Below are 19444 nucleotides of genomic sequence, written 5' to 3'. Positions count from 1 at the left end.
CAATGACTGCAGATGCTGGAAACTGGACCCACCCTCGCAACCTTCGCATAAACCAAATCATCCGCCGACATTTCTGCCACCTCCAAACAGACCTCACCACCAGGGATATATTTCCCTCCCCACCTTCCGCAAAGACCGTTCCCTCCGTGACTACCTGGTCAGGTCCACGCCCCCCCCCCCCCCACAACCCACCCTCCCATTCTGGCACCTCCCCCTGCCACCGCAGGAATTGCAAAACCTGCGCCCACACCTCCTCCCTCACCTCCATCCAAGGTCCTAAAGGAGCCTTCCACATCCAAAGTTTTACCTGCACATCCACCAATATCATTTATTGTATCTGTTGCTCCCGATGTGGTCTCCTCTACATTGGGGAGACTGGACCCCTCCTAGCAGAACGCTTTAGGGAACATCTCCGGGACACCCGCACCAATCAAACACACCGCCCTGTGGTCCAATATTTCAACTCCCCCTCCCACTCTGCCGAGGACATGAGGGTCTCGGGCCTCCTTCACTGCCGCTCCCTCACCACCAGACGCCTGGAGGAAGAACGCCTCATCTTCCACCTCGGAACACTTCAACCCCAGGGCATCAATGTGGACTTCAACAGTTTCCTCATTTCCCCTTCCTCCACTTCACCCCAGTTCCAAACTTCCAACTCAGCACTGTCCCCATAACTTGTCCTACCTGCCTATCTTCTTTTCCACCTCTCCACTCCACCCTCTTCCCCCCCTCCCAACCTATCACCTTCATCTCTTCCCCCCACTCACCTATTGTACTCTATGCTACTTTCTCCCCACCCCCACCCTCCTCTCACTTTATCTCTCCACCCTTCAGGCTCTCTGCCTGTATTCCTGATGAAGGGCTTTTGCCTGAAACGTCGATTTTACTGCTCTTCGGATGCTGCCTGAACTGCTGTGGTCTTCCAGCAACACTAATCCAGAACCTTGGAAAAATTGGCCCAACCATGTCTAACAAGAGCCAGAGATAATATTGGTCCAAAGAAAGAAGCTGATAACATTGTCAAAAAGAAAAAAGAAAGAGTAGTTAGCTTCAGGATTGAGAGAATTTGAGAATTTAACAAGAAATTAATAAGGAAAATGGAAAAATTAATGAGTAGACTAGAAACAGACTGAAACAATGCAAATGTATAAAAAGGAAGAATACAAACAGGAGGAGATTTGTGAAGTAAATACAGGCCCATTTGAGACAAAAACAGGTGAAATTATAATAGGGAGTAAAGAAATGGAATACACATTAAACAAATATTTTTTATGTATTTCTGTAGCAGAGGAACAAACAGAAATTTGCAACCAAGGGTCTGACAATATTGAAAATGCTCAGCAGATCTGGAAGACTCATTGGAAAGAGAAAGAAAGTTAGCGTTTCAACTCAATGACCTAACAAAGAACTCCTGGAAATTAGCATAAGTGAAGAAATAGCATTGGTAAAATTAATTAACTAAGCAATAAAAATATCCTCCAGACATGTCAACCTAAGCAACAGCAAAGGGATATCAACAAAAAAAAAAGGCAGAAAGAAGAGGACAAAAAAAAAGCCAACTTGTAGAGTAAAAATAGATAGTAAGAATTTCTACAAGTAATTGAATCATAAAAGAGTAACTAAAGCTAGCTTTAGTTTTCTAGAGAACGTATCTAGGCATTGATAATGTAAAACAAAGAAATGGTGGAGTTTTTGAACAGGTATTTTGTGCTTATCTGGGCAACTTCACAAGCTAACTGAAAATTAAGTAGTAATAGGGACGAATGAACTTGAAACATTTGCAATAATCAGGGAAAAGGTGCTAGAAAAGTTACCACATCTAAAGTCAAGACTAAATACCCTGCATCACAAAAGACTTAAAAGAGTGACCGCACAGATAATTAAACATCTTTATTAGTGACAGGAGGGAAGCAAAAAGCAAGAAACTGTAGGGTCATTAGCCTAACATCTATCATAGGAAAGGTACTAAGACACATTATTAAAGGTGGTGATACAACAGGATACTTAGAAAATCACAATTTGATCAGGCAAAGTCAATTATAGGTTTACAAAAAGTCTAGCGCAGCAGGTCAGGCAGCATCCAAGGAGCAGGAGAATCGACGTTTCGGGCATAAGCCCTTCTTCAGGAATGAGAAAGGTGTGCCAAGCAGGCTAAGATAAAAGGTAGGGAGGAGGGACTTGGGGGAGGGGCATTGGGAATGCGATAGGTGGAAGGAGGTTAAGGTGAAGGTGATAGGCCGGAGAGGGGGTGGGGGCGGAGAGGTCAGGAAGAAGATTGCAGGTCAAGAAGGCGGTGGTGAGTCCAACGGTTGGGACTGAGATAAGAGACTGGAGGTTGGTGGGGTGGTAGGTGAGGACCAGTAGGGTTCTGTCCTGGTGGCGATTGGAGGGGCGGGGTTCAAGGGCGGAGGAGATGCGGTGGAGAGCATCGTCAACCACGTCTGAGGGGAAATTGCGGTCTTTGAAGAAGGAGGCCATCTGGGTTGTTCGGTATTGAAATTGGTCCTCCTGGGAGCAGATGCGGCGGAGGCGAAGGAATTGGGAATATGGGATGGCATTTTTACAGGGGGCAGGGTGGGAGGAGGTGTAATCTAGGTAGCTGTGGGAGTCGGTCGGTTTATAGTAAATGCCCGTGTTGAGTCGGTCACCACTCCCGGCACCCTCCCCTGCAACCGCAAGAAATGCAAAACTTGCACCCACACCTCCCCCCTCATTTCCCTCCAAGGCCCCAAGGGATCCTTCCATATCTGCCACAAATTCACCTGCACCTCCACACACATCATTTACTGCATCCGCTGCACCCGATGTGGCCTCCTCTACATTGGGGAGACAGGCCGCCTACTTGCGGAACGTTTCAGAGAACATCTCTGGGACACCCGCACCAACCAACCCAACCCATCCCGTGGCTGAACACTAACTCCCCCTCCCACTCCGCCATGGACATGCAGGTCCTTGGCCTCCTCCATCGCCAGACCATGGCAACACGACGCCTGGAGGAAAAGTGCCTCATCTTCCGCCGAGAAACCCTCCAACCACAAGGGATGAATGCAGATTTCTCCAGCTTCCTCATTTCCCCTCCCCCCACCTTATCTCAGCCCCAACCCTCGGACTCAGCACCACCTTCTTGACCTGCAATCTTCTTCCCGACCTCTCCGCCCCCACCCCCACTCCAGCCTATCACCCTCACCTTAACCTCCTTCCACCTATCGCATTACCAACGCTCCTCCCCCAAGTCCCTCCTCCCTACCTTTTATCTTAGCCTGCTTGGCACACCTTCCTCATTCCTGAAGAAGGGCTTATGCCCGAAACGTCGATTCTCCTGTTCCTTGGATGCTGCTTGACCTTCTGCGCTTTTCCAGCAACACATTTTTCAGTTCTGATCTCCAGCATCTGCAGTCCTCGCTTTCTCCTTACAAAAGGTCTAACCAATTTTTTGTTGGTGAAGTAATATTACGGTGGGTAGAGGAGAACTGATGTAATGTATTTTCAAAATGATATCAAAAAGCATTCGATAAAGGTGTCACAAGAACACATGGTGCAAAGGTCACATTTTCGCATTCGGCTCATCTATTTTCTGTTATAACCAATTGAGGTATCATCTCCACCACCTTTCACAAGTCAAAATTATTTTCATTGGTTAGTTCAGCTAATGGGCAAACAAACAAATGCTAGTTTTTTTTGGTCATCATATTTTCCATCTGTCATAATCCATACAACACCAGCTTGGATTTATTTTTTGTTGGAATGTACCTAGCCTGCACTAAAACTGAACAAACAAAAGAGAAAGAAAAATGCATTAGAAGATTATAATAGCCATTAAAATCTGAAAGAATGAGGCTGCATACTTATTAAAAAGTTAATTTCCAGTGCCTGAGATGTTGTCTGAGAATAATTAGGATTCAAAGTTTGTGAGAAGATTTGTAGCTCGGGTGCTCATTGTTGTGGTTCTGTTCACCGAGCTGGGAATTTGTGTTGCAGACGTTTCGTCCCCTGTCTAGGTGACATCCTCAGTGCTTGGGAGCCTCCTGTGAAGCGCTCCGGCATTTGTAGTGGTTTGAATCTGCCGCTTCCGGTTGTCAGTTCCAGCTGTCCGTTGCAGTGGTCGGTTATATTGGGTCCAGGTCGATGTGCTTATTGATTGAATCTGTGGATGAGTGCCATGCCTCTATGAATTCCCTGGCTGTTCTCCGTTTGGCTTGTCCTATAATAGTAGTGTTGTCCCAATCAAATTCACGTTGCTTGTCATCTGCGTGTGTGGCTACTAAGGATAGCTGGTCATGTCGTTTCGTGGCTATTTGGTGTTCATGGATGCAGATCGTTAGCTGTCTTTCTGTTTGTCCTATGTAGTGTTTTGTGCAGTCCTTGCATGGGATTTTGGTTTTACTCATGCTGGGTATCAGGTGTGTTGTGGCCCTTCTGAATAGTGTCTTGATGCAACTTCTTTTGTGTGTGTTGTGGTGGTTACAATGGCACACCCTTGGGCTCACCCATCTCTGGACTCATAGCAGAAGCGGCAATGCAAAGATTAGAACAAACAGTCTTACCACAAATTCAACCCAAACTCTGGTCAGATATGTGATTTTGGTTTTGCTCACCAAACGGAGAATTCACCACAAAGGTATACAGGAAAGCCACACACACAGACCAAGTCCTGAACTACGAAAGCAACCACCCCAACACACACAAAAGAAGTTGCATCAAGACACTATTCAAAAGGGCCACAACACACTGCAGTACACCAGAACTGCAAAAAGAGGAAGAAGAACACCTATACAATGTATTCGCCAAAAACGGATACCCGCGCAATTTCATCAACAGACGCCTAAGGGAAAGACAACGGAACGAGGAAATGCCACAACCCAAAGGACTAGCCACACTACCATACATCAAAAACATTTCCGAACTGACAGCCAGACTACTGCGACCACTAGGACTCCTAACAGCACACAAACCAACAGCCACTCTCAGACAACAACACACCAGGGTGAAGGACCAGATGCCCAGCATGAGGAAAACCAATGTAGTGTACAAAATCCCATGCAAGGACTGCACAAAACACTACATAGGACAAACAGGAAGACAGCTGGAACTGATAACCGGAAGCGGCAGATTCAAACCACTACAAATGCCGGAGGAAAGATCACAGAAGTGCTTCACAGGATTCTCCCAAGCACTGAGGATGTCACCGAGACAGGGGACGAAACGTCTGCAACACAAATTCCCAGCTCGGCGAACAGAACCACAACAATAAATAGGATTTAAAATTCTATCCATTTGAAAGGATACTGAGACTGAAATTGACAAGCTCTAACTTTCTATGGTAAATTTAATCTGTATCCACTTGTAGATATAGGAACTTCATGGCCTTTAATGCATTTCAAAAGAGAGCAGTCAGCAAGACTTTTTTTTGTAGAGCTTATGGAGGAGACATTTCGAGAATAAGCTCTTCATCAGGAATGAAGTGATGATACCCAGAGCTGTTTTCTCTTGTAGAGGTGAATAAAATTATGGGATGTTGTTTAACAAGAGGTTTCCCTTTTAACACAGTGATTAGGAGAATTTGGTTTTCTCAGAGGGTGGTAAGTGTGTGGAAATTGCTTCCCCAAATGGTAGTGGAGGCAAGGTTTTCACATTTACTCAAGGCTGAGTTGGGCAGAATTTTGATGATCAAAGGTAAACATTTGATTAAGGGGATGGGGGCACAGACCAGCCATAATCTTATTGAATGGTGCATCAGACATGAAGCGCCAAATGGCATACATAGGTGTTAGGAACAGCAGTATCTGAACAATTTTATAAAGATGGTACGTTACAGAGATGCATTGGTTTCAATCCGGTGAATAGGTCCACATCTATTTTCCATCCCCAATAGTCCCTAAAATGGTGGTCATCCAATTTCTTAAACCACTGCAGTCCTATGCTGGGGGGAGGAAATTCAGGATTCTGACTGAAACAGTGAAGCATAGGCACACAGTTCCAAGTTATGATGGTGTTGGTTTGGGACCTTGGGTGTCCACGAATCTGCTTGTCCGTCTAAGTGGTCGAAATGCCGTTTTGGACGACGCTGTAGGTGGACCTTCAAAGAGTTGCTGCAGTGCATCTTGTAAATGGCACACAAGGTACTTTGCGAATAGCACATCATGAACTGCATGCAGTTCGAAAGATGAAATGGCCTAATGTTGCTTCCTAGTCATATGTATCCTTTCCAAAACATAGCTGCAATGATTTAAATGCATTGATGTGATCTTTGTTAATTCTTTAAGTTCTTAATGAGTTGAAGTTGCAAACCTAAACTAATTAAAAAAACGAAGGAGACAGAAAATTGATCACTCTTGGATAGTTTGCTACAATCAGCAGTAGACAAATGCTAGAGACTATTCTTAGAGAAGAAACGGAGGACTTTCCAAAGCAAATCTGTTGCATTGGTTTTCTTGTAAGGGGGAAGTTTTTGCAACAATTAAATCTTAAAATGGATGTGGAAACCAGTGATGGGCTTAATAGCCTCCTTCAGCCCTTTCATAATTCTGTGATTGATTCAACAAATGTAGAACATTGGATTGTCAAAAGCATTCAATAAGATTTCACACAAACAACAAGTGCACAAAATTGGGACTCATGGGACCAGCTAAATCAAAAGATTGCTTTCGGTACAACAGTTTGAACAGAGCGGCGAGGAGAGAGGGCAGAGAGAAGCGAGGGCTGCCGAGAAGGTTTTAAGTGGGTGAGATCTAAACCAGAGGCCTCTCTCCCACCCACTTCCTCTAACCTTAGTAAGAGTCTGTAAACTTGGTAAGTTTTTAGGTTTTCTCATTTTTTTCTTTTCTTCTCTTCCTTGTTTAGTCTTGTGCAGGCTTTCAGATTAGAGGGGTATGGCTGTTAGGGCAGTTGCATGTTCCTCCTGCAGAATGTGGCAGGTGAGAGACATTACCACATCTGCAGGAAGTGCACCCAACTCCAGCTCCTCGAAAACCAAGTCAAGGAACTGGAGCTGGATGAACTGGGGATCATCCAGGAGGCTGAGGGGGAAATTGAGAGGATGTACAGCTGGGTTACAGTCAGGGGGAGGAAAGGGAACGGATGGACAGAGCAGGGATCCCCTGTGTCCATTCCCCTCAGCAATAAGTATACTGTTTGGATACTGCTGGTGGGGATGGCCTAGCAGGGGAATGCCATAGTTGTCTGGTCTCTGTCACTGAGGCTCAGAAGGGAAGGGGGGGGGGGGGGGGGGAGAAAGAGGGGAGAGAACTGAAAAGCACTAGTGGTAGGGAACTCATCAGTTAGATGGATTGACAGGAGATTTTGTGGTCAGGAATGGGACTCCCAGAAGATATGTTGCCTCCCCAGTGCCAGGGGCCAGGATGTCGCCAATTGGGTTTACAGGATTCTGAAGGGGAGGATAAGCAGCCAGAAATCGTGGTACATAAGGGCACCAATGATATAGCCAGGAAAGGGATTACAGAGCACTAGGTTGGAAGCTGAAGAGCAGGACGAGTAGTGATTTCAGGTTTGTTACCAGTGCCACAAGATAGTGAGGTGAGGAACAGTCACCTGTCACAGTTAAATGCAGCTTAACACGTGGCTGCGAGGTTGGTGCAAGAGGGAGGGCTTCAGATACTTAGACCATTGGATGCCTTCTGGGGAAGGTGGGACCTGTACATGAATCACAGGTTGCACCTGAACTGGAGGGGCACCAATGTCCTGAGTGGGAGATTTGCTAGTGTGGTTCAGAAGGGTTTCAACTAGTTTGGCAGGGGAGTGGGAACCAGAGTTACATATCTGAGGTAGGGGGGGTAGTTGTAGATGGGGCAGTGACAGGATGTAGTGAATCTATTGGGAAGGTTTTTCAAGTAATGAAACAAAGGGATCGGTTAAAGTGTGTCTGCTTTAATGCAGGAGGAACATGCAACTGCCCTAACAGCCATACCCCTCTAATCTGAAAGCCTGCACAAGACTTAGAGCATGGATCAGTACTTGGGACTATGATGTTATGGCCATAACAGAGACATGGTTTTCACAGGGGCAGGAATAGTTGCTAGATGTTCCAGGGTTTAGAACATTTAAAAAGAACAGGGAGGGTGGAAAAAAAAGAGAGGTGGGGTGTAGCATTGCTAATCAGAGAGTGCATCACAGCTACAGAAAAGAAGATTGTCAAGGAAGATTTGTCTACTCAGTCAGTATGGGTGGAAGTTAGGAACAGCAAAGGAGCAGCCACCCAATTGGGGGTTTACTACAGACCCCCTAATAGCAATAGAGAGATTGAAGAACACATAGGTCGGCAGATTTTGGAAAAATGCAGATGTAGCAGGGTTGTTATGGGTGACTTCAACTTTCCTAATATTGACTGGAAAATCCTTAGTGCAGATGGTTTGGATGGAACAGTTTTTGTCAGGTGTTCAGAAGGGTTTCCTTACTCAGTACGTACACAGGGGAACCTCGATTATCTGAACGTGATGGGCAGACACTATTTTGTTTGGATAATCGATTATTCGGTAAATCGATTAAATGCCTTTCCTCTGGGCTCGGAGATTTTAAAGTCTGCTCCTCGTTCAGGATAATGCAGCAGCACACAGCACTCAAGCCCCAACCCCCAACCCCACCCAACACCGTCCGCCCTCTCGCCCCAACCCCGTCCAACATCACCCCTGCCCCATAAACCCGTCCAACGCTGTGCCCCGCATGCCCCTGCCCCCACTCTGGGACACCATCAAGAGTGCTGCTGCAGCTGCTTTTGCGGGCTAAGTCTCCAAATTGCACTTACACACACACACAGTACTGCAACCTTTTGGCAGGTCCCATGTTTGCCCTGTACAGGACAATGTTGGAGAGATTATCTGGGGCACAGGGGTTTAGGGTACACACCTCTGTAGAACTCCAGGGAAAGTGTGGGGAGAGAGCACAGGCAGGAGATCAGTCATTTGCAGACAACGCCTGTTTAGTCACTGTAAACGAAAGACGCGATCACTGTTGGAAACACGTCTTTGATGTAATGCTTCTATTGGGACCTCAAGATCTCCTTCGTATAATCCGATTTTCGGATAATTGGTATTCGGATAATCGAGGTTTCTTTGTAGACAGACTGAAAAGGGGAGAGGCTTTTTTGGATTTGGTGCTCAGCAATGAGCCAGGACAGGTATCAGATCTCGCAGTGGGAGAACACTTTGGTGACAGTGACTACAACTATCTCACATTTACCATAACCTTGCAGAGGAAAAGGAGCAGTTACCAAGGAAAGATATTTAATTGGGGAAAAGGAAATTATGACGCTATCAGACTGGGAGCAATTGACATGTGGAGACTATTTAAGGAGCAGTTGTTGTGAGTGACACACAAACTTGTTCCTCTGAGACAGGCAAGGAGGAGTAAAATTAAGGAGCCTTGAGAACAGAAGAGCTTCTCGTCAAAAGGAAGGAGGCAGCTTATGTAAGGTGGAGAAAGCAAGGGTCTAGCAAGGGTCATAGCTTTAAGAGGATTACAGGCTTGCTAGAAAGGAGCTCAGAAATGGGCTGAGGATAGCCAGGTGGGGGCATGAAAAAGGCTTGGCAAGAAGGAGTAAGGAGAATCCAAAGGCATTTTACTCATATGTGAGGAACAAGAGAATGATCAGGGAGAAGGTAGGGCCGGACAGGGGTAGTGTAGGGAACTTGGGGGTGGAATCTGAACAGATACGGGAAGCACTAAATTAGTTTTTTGCTTTGGTTTTCACTAAGGAAAGGGACTTCATTGTGAATGAGAACTTTGAGGAGCTGGGAAATAGGCCTGAACAGATCAAGTTTGATGAAGTTGATGTGCTAGAAATTAAGATTGAGGAGTCCCCAGGGCCAGACCAGATTTATCCTAGTTTGCTCCAGGAAGCGAGAAAGGGGGTTACTAAGTCACTGGTGAAGATTTTTGCTTCCTCACTCTCCATGGGAGTCGTACCAGAGGATTGGAGGGAGGCAAATTTTGTTCCTCTTTTCAAGAAGGGTAATAGGGAAATCCTTGGCAATTATAGGTCAGTCAGTCAAAGTCAGTCAAAGTCAGTCAAAGTCAGTCAGTCTTACATCTGTGGTCAGCAAGGTTTTGGAAAGAATCCGGAGGGATAGGATTTATGACTATTTGGAAAAGCATAGTGTGAGTAAAGGCAGTCAGCATAGCTTTGAGGGGGATAGGTCATGCCTTACAAATATTATCGAGTTCTTTGAGGAGGTGACGAGACAGGTCGAAGGTTGAGCAGTGGACGTGATGTAAATGGACTTCAGCAAGGCATTTGATAAAGTTCCCCACAGTAGGCTCATTCATAAAGTCAGAAGGAATGGGATACAGGGAGATTTGACTTTCTGGATTCAGAATTGGTTGGCTGACGGAAGGCAGAGAGTGGTTGTAGATGGAAAGTATTCTGCCTGGAATCAGTGGTGAGTGGTGCCCACAGGGCTCTTCTTGGAGCTCGCTCTTTGTAGTTTTTATAAATGACTTGGATGAGGAGGCTGAGAGGTGGGTTAGTAAATTTGCCGAAGACACAAAGGTTGGAGGTATAGTTGATAGTATCGAGGGCTATTGCAGGCTGCAGTGCGACATAGATGTGATGCAGAGCTGGGCTGAGAAATGACAGACAGAGTTCAATCTCGATAAATACGAAGTGATGCATTTTGGAAAATTGAAACCGAATGATAAATATAGGATTAACGACAGGATTCTTGGCAGTGTGGAGGAAGAGCAGGATCTTGGTGTTCAAGTGCATAGATCCCTCAAAGTTGCCACCCAAGTGGATAGGGCTGTTAAGAAAGCATATGGTGTTTTGGCTTTCATAAACAGGGGGATAGAGTTTAAGAGCCACGAGGTTTTCCTGCAGCTCTACAAGCCCCTGGTGAGACCACACTTGAAATACTGTGTGCAGTTCTGGTCGCCCTATTGTAAGAAAGATTCAGAAGCTTTGGAAAGGGTGAAGGTGGTTTACCAGGATGCTGCCTGGACTGGAAGACTTGTCTTACGAACAGAAGGTTGACGAAGCTCGGACTTTTCTCTCTGGAGAGGAGGAGGAAGAGAGGTGACCTGATCGAGGTATACAAGGTAATGAGAGGCATGGATAGAGTCAATAGCCAGAGACTTTTCCCCAGGGCAGGATTGACTGGCACGAGGAGTCATAGTTTTAAGATGTTAGGTGGAGATGACAGAGGTAGGTTCATTACACAGAGTTGTGAATGCATGGAATGCGTTGCCAGCTGTGGTGGTGGAAACAGAGTCATTAGAGTCACTGCTGGACATGCACATGGACAGCAGTGAATCAAGGGGTGCGCAGGTTAGGTTATTTTATTTTAGATTAGGAATAATCCTTGGAACAACATAGTGGTCTGAAGGACCTGTTCTGTGCTTTACTTTTCTATGTTCTAAACACAGAATGTAATCTGATGCATTTAAATTGCAGTAATAACTTACCTTTCTGGCCATGTCGGCTGCTGAATTTGTCACCAATCTCAGGACGTCTTGTCTGTCTCAGCAGAATTTTAATTAAAAATGCGTCTTCTGAGTTTGAAGAGATCATCACCTTCTCAATATATGAATCTGTTGCTCCTTTGTAGCTGTTAATGTAAGCAACATTAATATAAAAGAGACATTTATAAGTACCAAAATAGAAATTAGGAGAAGTAGATCATTTAGTCCCTTAAGCTTGCTCCACCATTCAACATCGTGGTTTATTGGATTGCAGCCTCAAATCCGCATTTCCACCTATGCCTGAACCTTTCAAACCCTTGCTTAGTAAATCTTAAAAACATTCAACTCTGGAACTCTCTTGCTGAAAGGGTGAAGGAAACAAAAGACCTATGGTTGTCAAAGAAATGTTTATGTCTAAACTCTTTAAAACTGAGAAAGCCTAATTTTTTAAAACACTGACCCACCCCCCTGCACCACTTAATTCTAGACTCTCTATCAAGAGGAAATATCCTTTCCTCAGGCTCTTTACCAAGACCATTTCAGGTCTTATATATTTCAATCAAGTCACCTCTTACTGTCCTCATATCTAGTAGTATCAGTCTCAGCTGAACCAAAGTATCAGTGGTTAAAGTTCCACGACAGATATGAACAGGTTGATAATTCCAGTGTAGTACTGAGGGAGTGCTACACTGACAGAAGGGCCAAACTTGGCAGATGTGACATTGAACTGAGGACCCACCTGCCTGTTTTTGGGCAACATTAGAAGAGCAAGTCAGTTCTTAGTGGCCAGCACTTATCACTAAATCAGCAGCAAAGGTTAAATTATACGAGGAAATTGGCTTCTTGTAACTTGCATTTAGCTGATTGAGAGGCAATCCGATCAAAGTATTTATAACATTAAAAGGGATCGTTGAAATGGCTATCCCTAGAGGTTGAAGATGATGGCCCTTGTTCCGTTGATCTATTTATGGGCTCTCAGGTGCCTTATGAGACCAATCTTGGCTTTGAACATTCTTCCGCACTGAGGACAAGTAATACCAGATGGCAGATTGGCCTTTGGTTGTTGCTGCCTCACTTTCCATTTTCTTCTCTTTTCTTCTAGTTCTGCACATCTGTTGGCTTCAAAAGTTGCTGTTCCTTCTCGGATGATGGTTTGCCAGAGTTTCCGGTCCTTGGCATTGGTTTCCCAATTGTTGACGTCGATGTTACATTTCTTCATGTTGGCTCTTAAAACGTCTTTGAATCTCTTATTATCTGCCTCTTTTACATTTGCCTTTTTTAAAAAATTAGACACTATTTATTTCACACTAATGATCTTCTCAGTAGGAATAGTTTGAGTGAAAATACACTGGTTGCTGTTTCGCATCTGCCCATCCATAGTGGAGCCACTCATCCTGAAGACAAAGGCACAAATTAAGAGAGGGAGGGAGGGAGGGAGGAGTTGGTGGGGTAGAAATTGACACTTTTTAATCCTAAAACTCAAACATAAGTGCTGCTGTTCCTCTCCAGTGGAATTTCAGGTCAGGAATCAGTGAAACGTTCAAAGCTGATGAGATAATCTGCTCCATTACTTGCTGTAAAGCTTCACTATATGGACTTCCTCCACTGGCTCCCACGTCTGGTTAATGATTATCAGCTTCTGGAGTTTCTTGGGGTCCACATTTTCTCAGGGAGTAGGAGTTCCCGTCTTTTTGAGTGTGAGATATCAGGTTCGATGAGGAGGAAGTAAATGGAGACGGTGCTAGCCCTGGACGCAGTGAGAGCCATCAGACCGACAATAGGGATCAGCTTTTTCCTTTAACACATCATACTGAAGAAACTCACCATATTCACTCGGTGCAGTGTCCTAGCTCCTACTGAAAAATGAAAGCCCAGGCTGGGTTGAAGTTGTCTGAGTTGCAGCACATGGCAGGGCCACATTTAAGCTGGGAGTAGCAGATTTATTTTGGCAAACGTTAGTCTTTCATCCGAGCAACATGACCACTCCATCTTAGTTGGTTTGTGATAACGTAGGCTTCAATGCTTGTTGTTTTGTTTCATTCAGCATGCTGATGTTGGTTCTTCTTCTACCTTCCCAGCTGATATTCAAGCTGTTTCAAAGGCAGCATTGATGGAACTTTTCAAGTGCCTTCAGATGTCATCGGTATGTTGTCCAAGCTTCTGATGCATACAAGAGCATTGGAATCACCACTGCTTTGTATACTAACATTTTGTCCACATGTCACAATCATGAAAGACTCTTGTTTGGAGAAATCCAAAAACTGTTCCAGTGCATTTAAGACAATGTTGGATCTCGTCATTAAGGTCGACATGGGATGAGAGGTGACTTCCAAGATATGGAAAGCGGTCCACGTTTTCCAGAATTGTTTTGCCAAGTTGAATTGATGGTTCAACTGATTGGTCTCAGTTGGTGACAGTTGATAGATGATCTGAGTCTTCTTGGAATTGAAAAGTGTTAGTGTACAAAGCAGTGGTGATCCCAACGCTCCTGTATGCATCAGAAACTTGGACAACATACCGACGACATCTGAAGGCACTTGAAAAGTTCCATCAACACTGCCTTCGAAACATCTTGAATATCAACTGGGAAGATAGAACGTCAACGTGCTGAATGAAGCAAAATACAACAAACACTGAAGTATACATCATCGAGAACCAACTAAGCAGTCATGTGGTTCGGATGAAAGATGAATGTCTGCCAAAACAAATCTTCTACTCCCAGCTTAAAGGAGGCAAATGTAAAAGAGGCAAACAACAGAAGAGGCTCAAAGACGTTTTAAAAGCCAACATGAAGAAATGTATCAACATCAACAAAAGGGATACAGCAGGCTAGATAAAGAGAAACTATTTTCTCTGGCTTGGGGATAAAACAAGAACAAGGGGACAGAACTTTAAAATCAGAACAAGGCCACCGGAACAGAAATCAAGAAGAATTTGTTCACAAAGAGTAGATGGAATCAGGAATTCTTACACGCACCCCATATCCCCAGATGCAGTTGATACGGAGGATCAATTGGATATTTAAAGTTGACAGATTTTTGTTGAGTTAGACTATAAAGATATTGACGCAGATAAATGGATTGATAGACCAGTCTCAATCTGATTAAATTGTGGAACAAGCTCAATGTGCTGAATGCCCTCTTTTTGTTCCCAAAGTTGATTTCCTTTTTTATCTCATTGTTATTTTTGGAACCTTATCATGAGCAAACTGATTACACAATCTTTAATAATGACAATTGCACTGCAAAACAATTCACTGGCTTTGAAGCGACCTGGATAATATTCTGAGGGGGTGAAGTGTTCTAGGCATGATCTTTTCTTCAATATGATGATTTCTCCACCAATAGAATGATGCTTGTCAACCAAATTCCTCTCAATTTTCCCCCAAACATCCCACCCCACCCTGACAATCCCAGAGATGCAGTTCCACAAGTGACAGAGATCTGCATTTAAACATACGTGATTGGGACATCGCGAAACTGTGGCTGTTGAGATTGTGCGGCTCCCTCTAATGGAGTCTGCGTAACTGTCGGCATTGATTTGTTCACCAGCACTTGTCTGTTTTCCACTTTCTCACCTAGCCATAAACAAAAAGCAAAATTGGAGAGGGTTTCTCACCAGAAACTTACACTGCAATGGAGTAAAAGATTGAAACTATTGCACCAATTCCAATTTGTCGTGCGATTCACTGCAGGTGGCAAGAGTGAGGGTTTTTCTGATCTATAGAAAAGGACCAACTGGGGATCTAAGATGGCGGCGATCTGAGAAGATCACACTGCAGAGCTTCGCATCGCAGCAAGAGCAGGATGGTCCTTTAACCCGCCCAACCCAGGTCATCAGGATTTCTTGGGGTGTTGGAAAGATTGTGGAGCCCCAAGAAACATTTTAAAATGGACTTACCTGTATTTTCAGCTGTCCAGAAATGCCTAAAAAGGGAGGAGGAGCATCAGAGGCCAGGTCTGCAGCAGCCTCGGAGCCGATTACTCTCCAGAACCTGGTGAGCAAGCTCTCGAAATCTCGCGAGATGTTGGGGAAACAGATTGAAGAGAAGCTGGTTCCAGTCTCTCTCATGCTGCAGAAGCATAAGCAGCAGCTGGGAGACCTGGAGAAGATGACGGATGAGGTGGAGCACAGGGTCACAGTGGTGGAAGCTGATGCCAGTTCATTCAAGGATGAGATCCAAGCCCTGAAGACGCAGGTTCGTAATTTGCGTGACCAAGTGGATGATCTTGAAAACAGGGGCAGGAGAAAAAAAACATTTGGATCATCGGTCTGCCTGAGGGTAAGGAAGGTGAGCGGCCTGCGGAATTTGTTGAAGATTGGCTTCCGAAATTCCTTCATTTGGAGACTGGCATGAGAGGATTGAAGATAGAGAGGGCTCACCAGGTCGCAGCACGGAGGTCGGGTCTGGGTCAACGCCCTCGGCCTTTCCTGGTGCGGTTCCATCATTACCGGGATAAGGAGAGAGTCACGGAGGCTTCCAGACTCCAGGGGGAGGATCCAAAGGCCCTAATTTACGAGGGGTCTAAGATCATGTTTTTTCAGGACTTTTCAGCAGCGGTGATCCAGAAACGATAATCTATTGATGGTGTCAAGAGAAGACTGAAGGAGCTTGGGATTCAGTATTCCGAGATATCCGGCAGTGCTTTGGATCACCTTAGATGGATCCATGCATCTCTTTGACACGTCGGAGAAGGCAAGAGACTGTGGACAAACTAACCTAATTTAAACAATTGAATATATGTATAAATATTGTTGCTTGGGTATGCGTTTATCATTCTGCAAAAGAAATGCAGGAAATCCGGTTGGAGCTTTGTTTTTCCCCTTTATTTTCCTCTATTGATAATAATTTGATTCAAACTATATCTGGCGGTGGTTAGGATATACATTTTAAATTTTAAGTTAGGACATACCAAAGGATGGGTGGGGTATTTATTCCCCCTTTGTTTTTATAAAAGAATGTTTTTTTAATTCTTATTGATATTCTATGAAGTGTTTATTCTTTTTAGCTTGTGCTTGCGATGCGGCTCTAGCTGGGAGAAGTGAAGGTGGTTGAGATGGTTAGGTGCCTATTTATGGGCAGTTTGGGACGGGTAGTTGCCCCCTCTGGGCAGGGGGCGAGTTCCCCTACTCAGCACTATTGGCGTTTTATATGTTGGTTTGTTTTCTGGTTTTTGTTGTATTTTATTTTTAATAATTTTGTATGTTTGTTAAATGTAGTGGTTTTAGTTTATGTAGTTTTTATATTTGGTGGACCATGCGACACAAAGGCTCAGCAATTTGTGGCTCCGATTCCTCCTCTCTGGAATTTAAATGTAATTGCAGAAGATTATGGCTAATGATTTGATTAAATGGTGTACCTGGAATATCAAGAGAAGTCACTCACCAATTAAGAGGAAGAAGGTACTCTTGAGTCTTAGAAAGGAGGTGGATATTGCTTTGTTACAGGAGACACATTTGGATGACAAGGAGCATCTGAAATTACAGCAGAATGGCTTTGACCGAGTTTATTTTTCATCATTTAATACCAGAAGTAGGGGAGTGGCTATACTGGTTAGGAAAAATCTCTCATTTAAATTGTTGGAATGTGTTAAAGACACATACGGGAGGTTTGTAATTCTTAAAGCCTTGATAAATGGGGAAGAATATGGCATTTTAAATGTTTATTGTCCACCAGCTCATCCTCTTAAATTCTTGGTAAATGCTTTTTCTAAACTGATAAGTCTCAAGTCTTGGCACATCATTAAAGGGGGAGATTTTAACTGCCTCATGGACCCCACAGTTGACAGGCTGCCTAAAGGTCCCTCGAAACCCTCTGCACAAACTAAACAGTTATTGGGTTTGTGTGGGGAATTAGGGTTGGTGGATGTCTGGAGGTGTCTCCACCCTACAGGTAGGGATTTCACGTTTTTCTCCAATCCGCACAGATGTCACACGAGGATTGATTTTTTTCTGATCCCTGCGGTAACCCTGGATCTGGTAGCATCCTGTACGATTGGAGCATGATCAGAGATGACAATATTACCAGTGTGCCTCATGGTTAAAATTAAGGATGTTACAGTGGATTCAAGGTACTGGAGAAGGGACCCCTTTATTCTCATGGACAGTAAGTTTGTGGAGTATTTCCCTAGGGAATTTTGGGCATTCCTAGACATCAACATAGGCTCGGTTGATAGCTCATCTGTTCTCTGGGAAACTGCCAAAGCTTATACCAGAGGGGGTTAGTTATTTCATATTCCACCAGTAGGAAGTGGCAGAAGGGTGAGCAGCAACGTCTCCTTGAAGGACGGTTGAAGGCAGCTGAGAAAGCCTATTTTGACAGACCCTTGTTGGTCAAACTACAGAGGATTACGGCACTGCGGTCTGCACTAAATTCTGTGCTCACGCAGGCGGCAAAGAAGGAGCTGGCTTTTGCAAAGCAAAGGTTATATGAGCAAGGTGACAAGCCAGGCAAATACTTAGCATACCTTGCCAGAAAGAGAAGTGCCCCACAAACCATTACAGCGATTAGGGAAGGGTCTGGGAACCTAACATGTGATTCTAAAAAGATTAATGTGGCGTTCCAGAGATTCTACTCTAAGTTATATCAGTCTGAGAATTGTGAGGAGGGGCAGGCCAAAATGGAATCCTTTTTAGAGACCTGAAGCTCCCAGGTGTGACTCCCGAACAACAGTCCTTTCTCAATGCCCTATTATCAGAGCAAGAAGTGCAGGAAGCTATGAGGCAGCTTCAGAGTGGAAAGGCGCCCAGTCCTGACAGACTTCCCAGTGAATTCTATAAGGAATTTATCAGTATACTGTCAGGCCCGATGCTGAATATGTTTAATGATTCATACAGTCATGATTGTATCCCATCTCTAAGGGAGGCCATTATTACACTTATCCTTAAAAAAGGGAAGGATCTGGAAGACTGTGCTTCGTACAGGCCCATCTCGCTCTTAAATGTGGACTTTAAGATCCTCTCTAAGACTCTCGCATTAAGGCTGGAGACTGTGTTACCCTCTATTATTAAAGAGAATCAGACGGGCTTCACAAAGGGTCGCAGATCCTCCAATAATGTTAGGAGGCTGCTTAACGTAATTCAAGCATGCCCACAGCAGTCAATACAGGGATTGGTGATTTCTTTAGATGCAGAGAAGGCATTTGACCGAGTTGAGTGGCCGTACCTTTTCTATACTCTAGACCGGTTTGGCCTGGGCGAAGTTTTCATAAGATGGGTAAAGGTTCTCTACAGTGTACCTCTCGCCGCAGTCATTACCAACAGGGTACGATCAAGCAATTTTAATATTTCTAGGGGCAGCCGGCAGGGCTGTCCCTTTTCACCATTACTTTTTACGTTGGTGATTGAACAGTTGGCAGAGGCCATTCGTGGGGATCTCAATATATCGGCTCCAGAAGTGGGGTCAAAATTACATAAGATCTCGCTGTATGCAGACGATGTTCTAATTTTCTTGACAAATCCAGCAGTTTCAGTGCCTTGACTGATACAATGTATTCACATGTTTGGCGCTTTTTCCAGGGTAGAAGATTAATTTTGCTAAATCAGAGGCTATGCCTATGGGTGGTCTTACGAAAGAATTGGCTCTTGAGTGACTATAGATTCCCATTTAGGTGGTCACAGGGGGGGTTGTGTGTATTTGGGCATATTCATTACTCCAGTTCTGGATTGGCTGTTCAAAGCCAATTTTACTCAATTATTTGAAAAAATATAACAAGATCCTTAAAGATGGGAGGCACTTCCAGTCTCATGGTTGGGTCGGATAGCGCTTAAGATCAATATTCTCCTTGTTTGCTACATCCTATACAGATACTCCCCCTGATTTTCAATAAACAAACAAACACTCAGGAGACTGAACGGTTGGTTCAGCTCCTTTATCTGGCACCGTAAACGGCCCCTCATTAAATTAGCCAAACTGCAGTTGCCACACAGATTGGTGGGTGGGTTGGGGGAGACAGGGGACCTTCCGGACATCAAAAATTACGAATTAAGCTCACTTTTGCCCTACGTGAGTGATTGAGTATGTGGGGACCCTCTT

The 19444-nt window shown here is 44.5% G+C and overlaps 2 protein-coding genes across 3 annotated transcripts in view; both read right to left on the bottom strand.

The window, feature by feature from the left end:
* polr3b (polymerase (RNA) III (DNA directed) polypeptide B) overlaps positions 1–19444 on the bottom strand; it is a 95710-nt gene that overhangs the window by 12557 nt on the left and 63709 nt on the right. For both annotated transcript variants that reach the window (XM_043709862.2, XM_087997074.1), the window contains 2 exons: positions 14869–14986; positions 11413–11555 (listed from right to left, as the gene is read on the bottom strand). In XM_043709862.2, coding sequence (XP_043565797.1) covers positions 11413–11555; positions 14869–14986 — 261 coding nt within the window. The remainder of the gene's footprint in view (positions 1–11412; positions 11556–14868; positions 14987–19444) is intronic.
* coxfa4l3 (cytochrome c oxidase associated subunit FA4L3) lies at positions 11564–13236 on the bottom strand. Its single transcript, XM_087997075.1, is given in 2 exon segments — positions 11564–13108; positions 13111–13236. Coding segments are annotated over 2 exon segments (258 nt in total). The 3' UTR covers positions 11564–12976.

Source organism: Chiloscyllium plagiosum, unplaced genomic scaffold (genome assembly GCF_037043375.1).
Source record: "Chiloscyllium plagiosum isolate Xiang-an unplaced genomic scaffold, Cpla_swu_hap1 HiC_scaffold_19, whole genome shotgun sequence".
Lineage (NCBI taxonomy): Eukaryota > Metazoa > Chordata > Chondrichthyes > Orectolobiformes > Hemiscylliidae > Chiloscyllium > Chiloscyllium plagiosum.
Note: the sequence above shows the minus strand (reverse complement) of the source record. Positions and strands in the feature narration are given on the sequence as shown.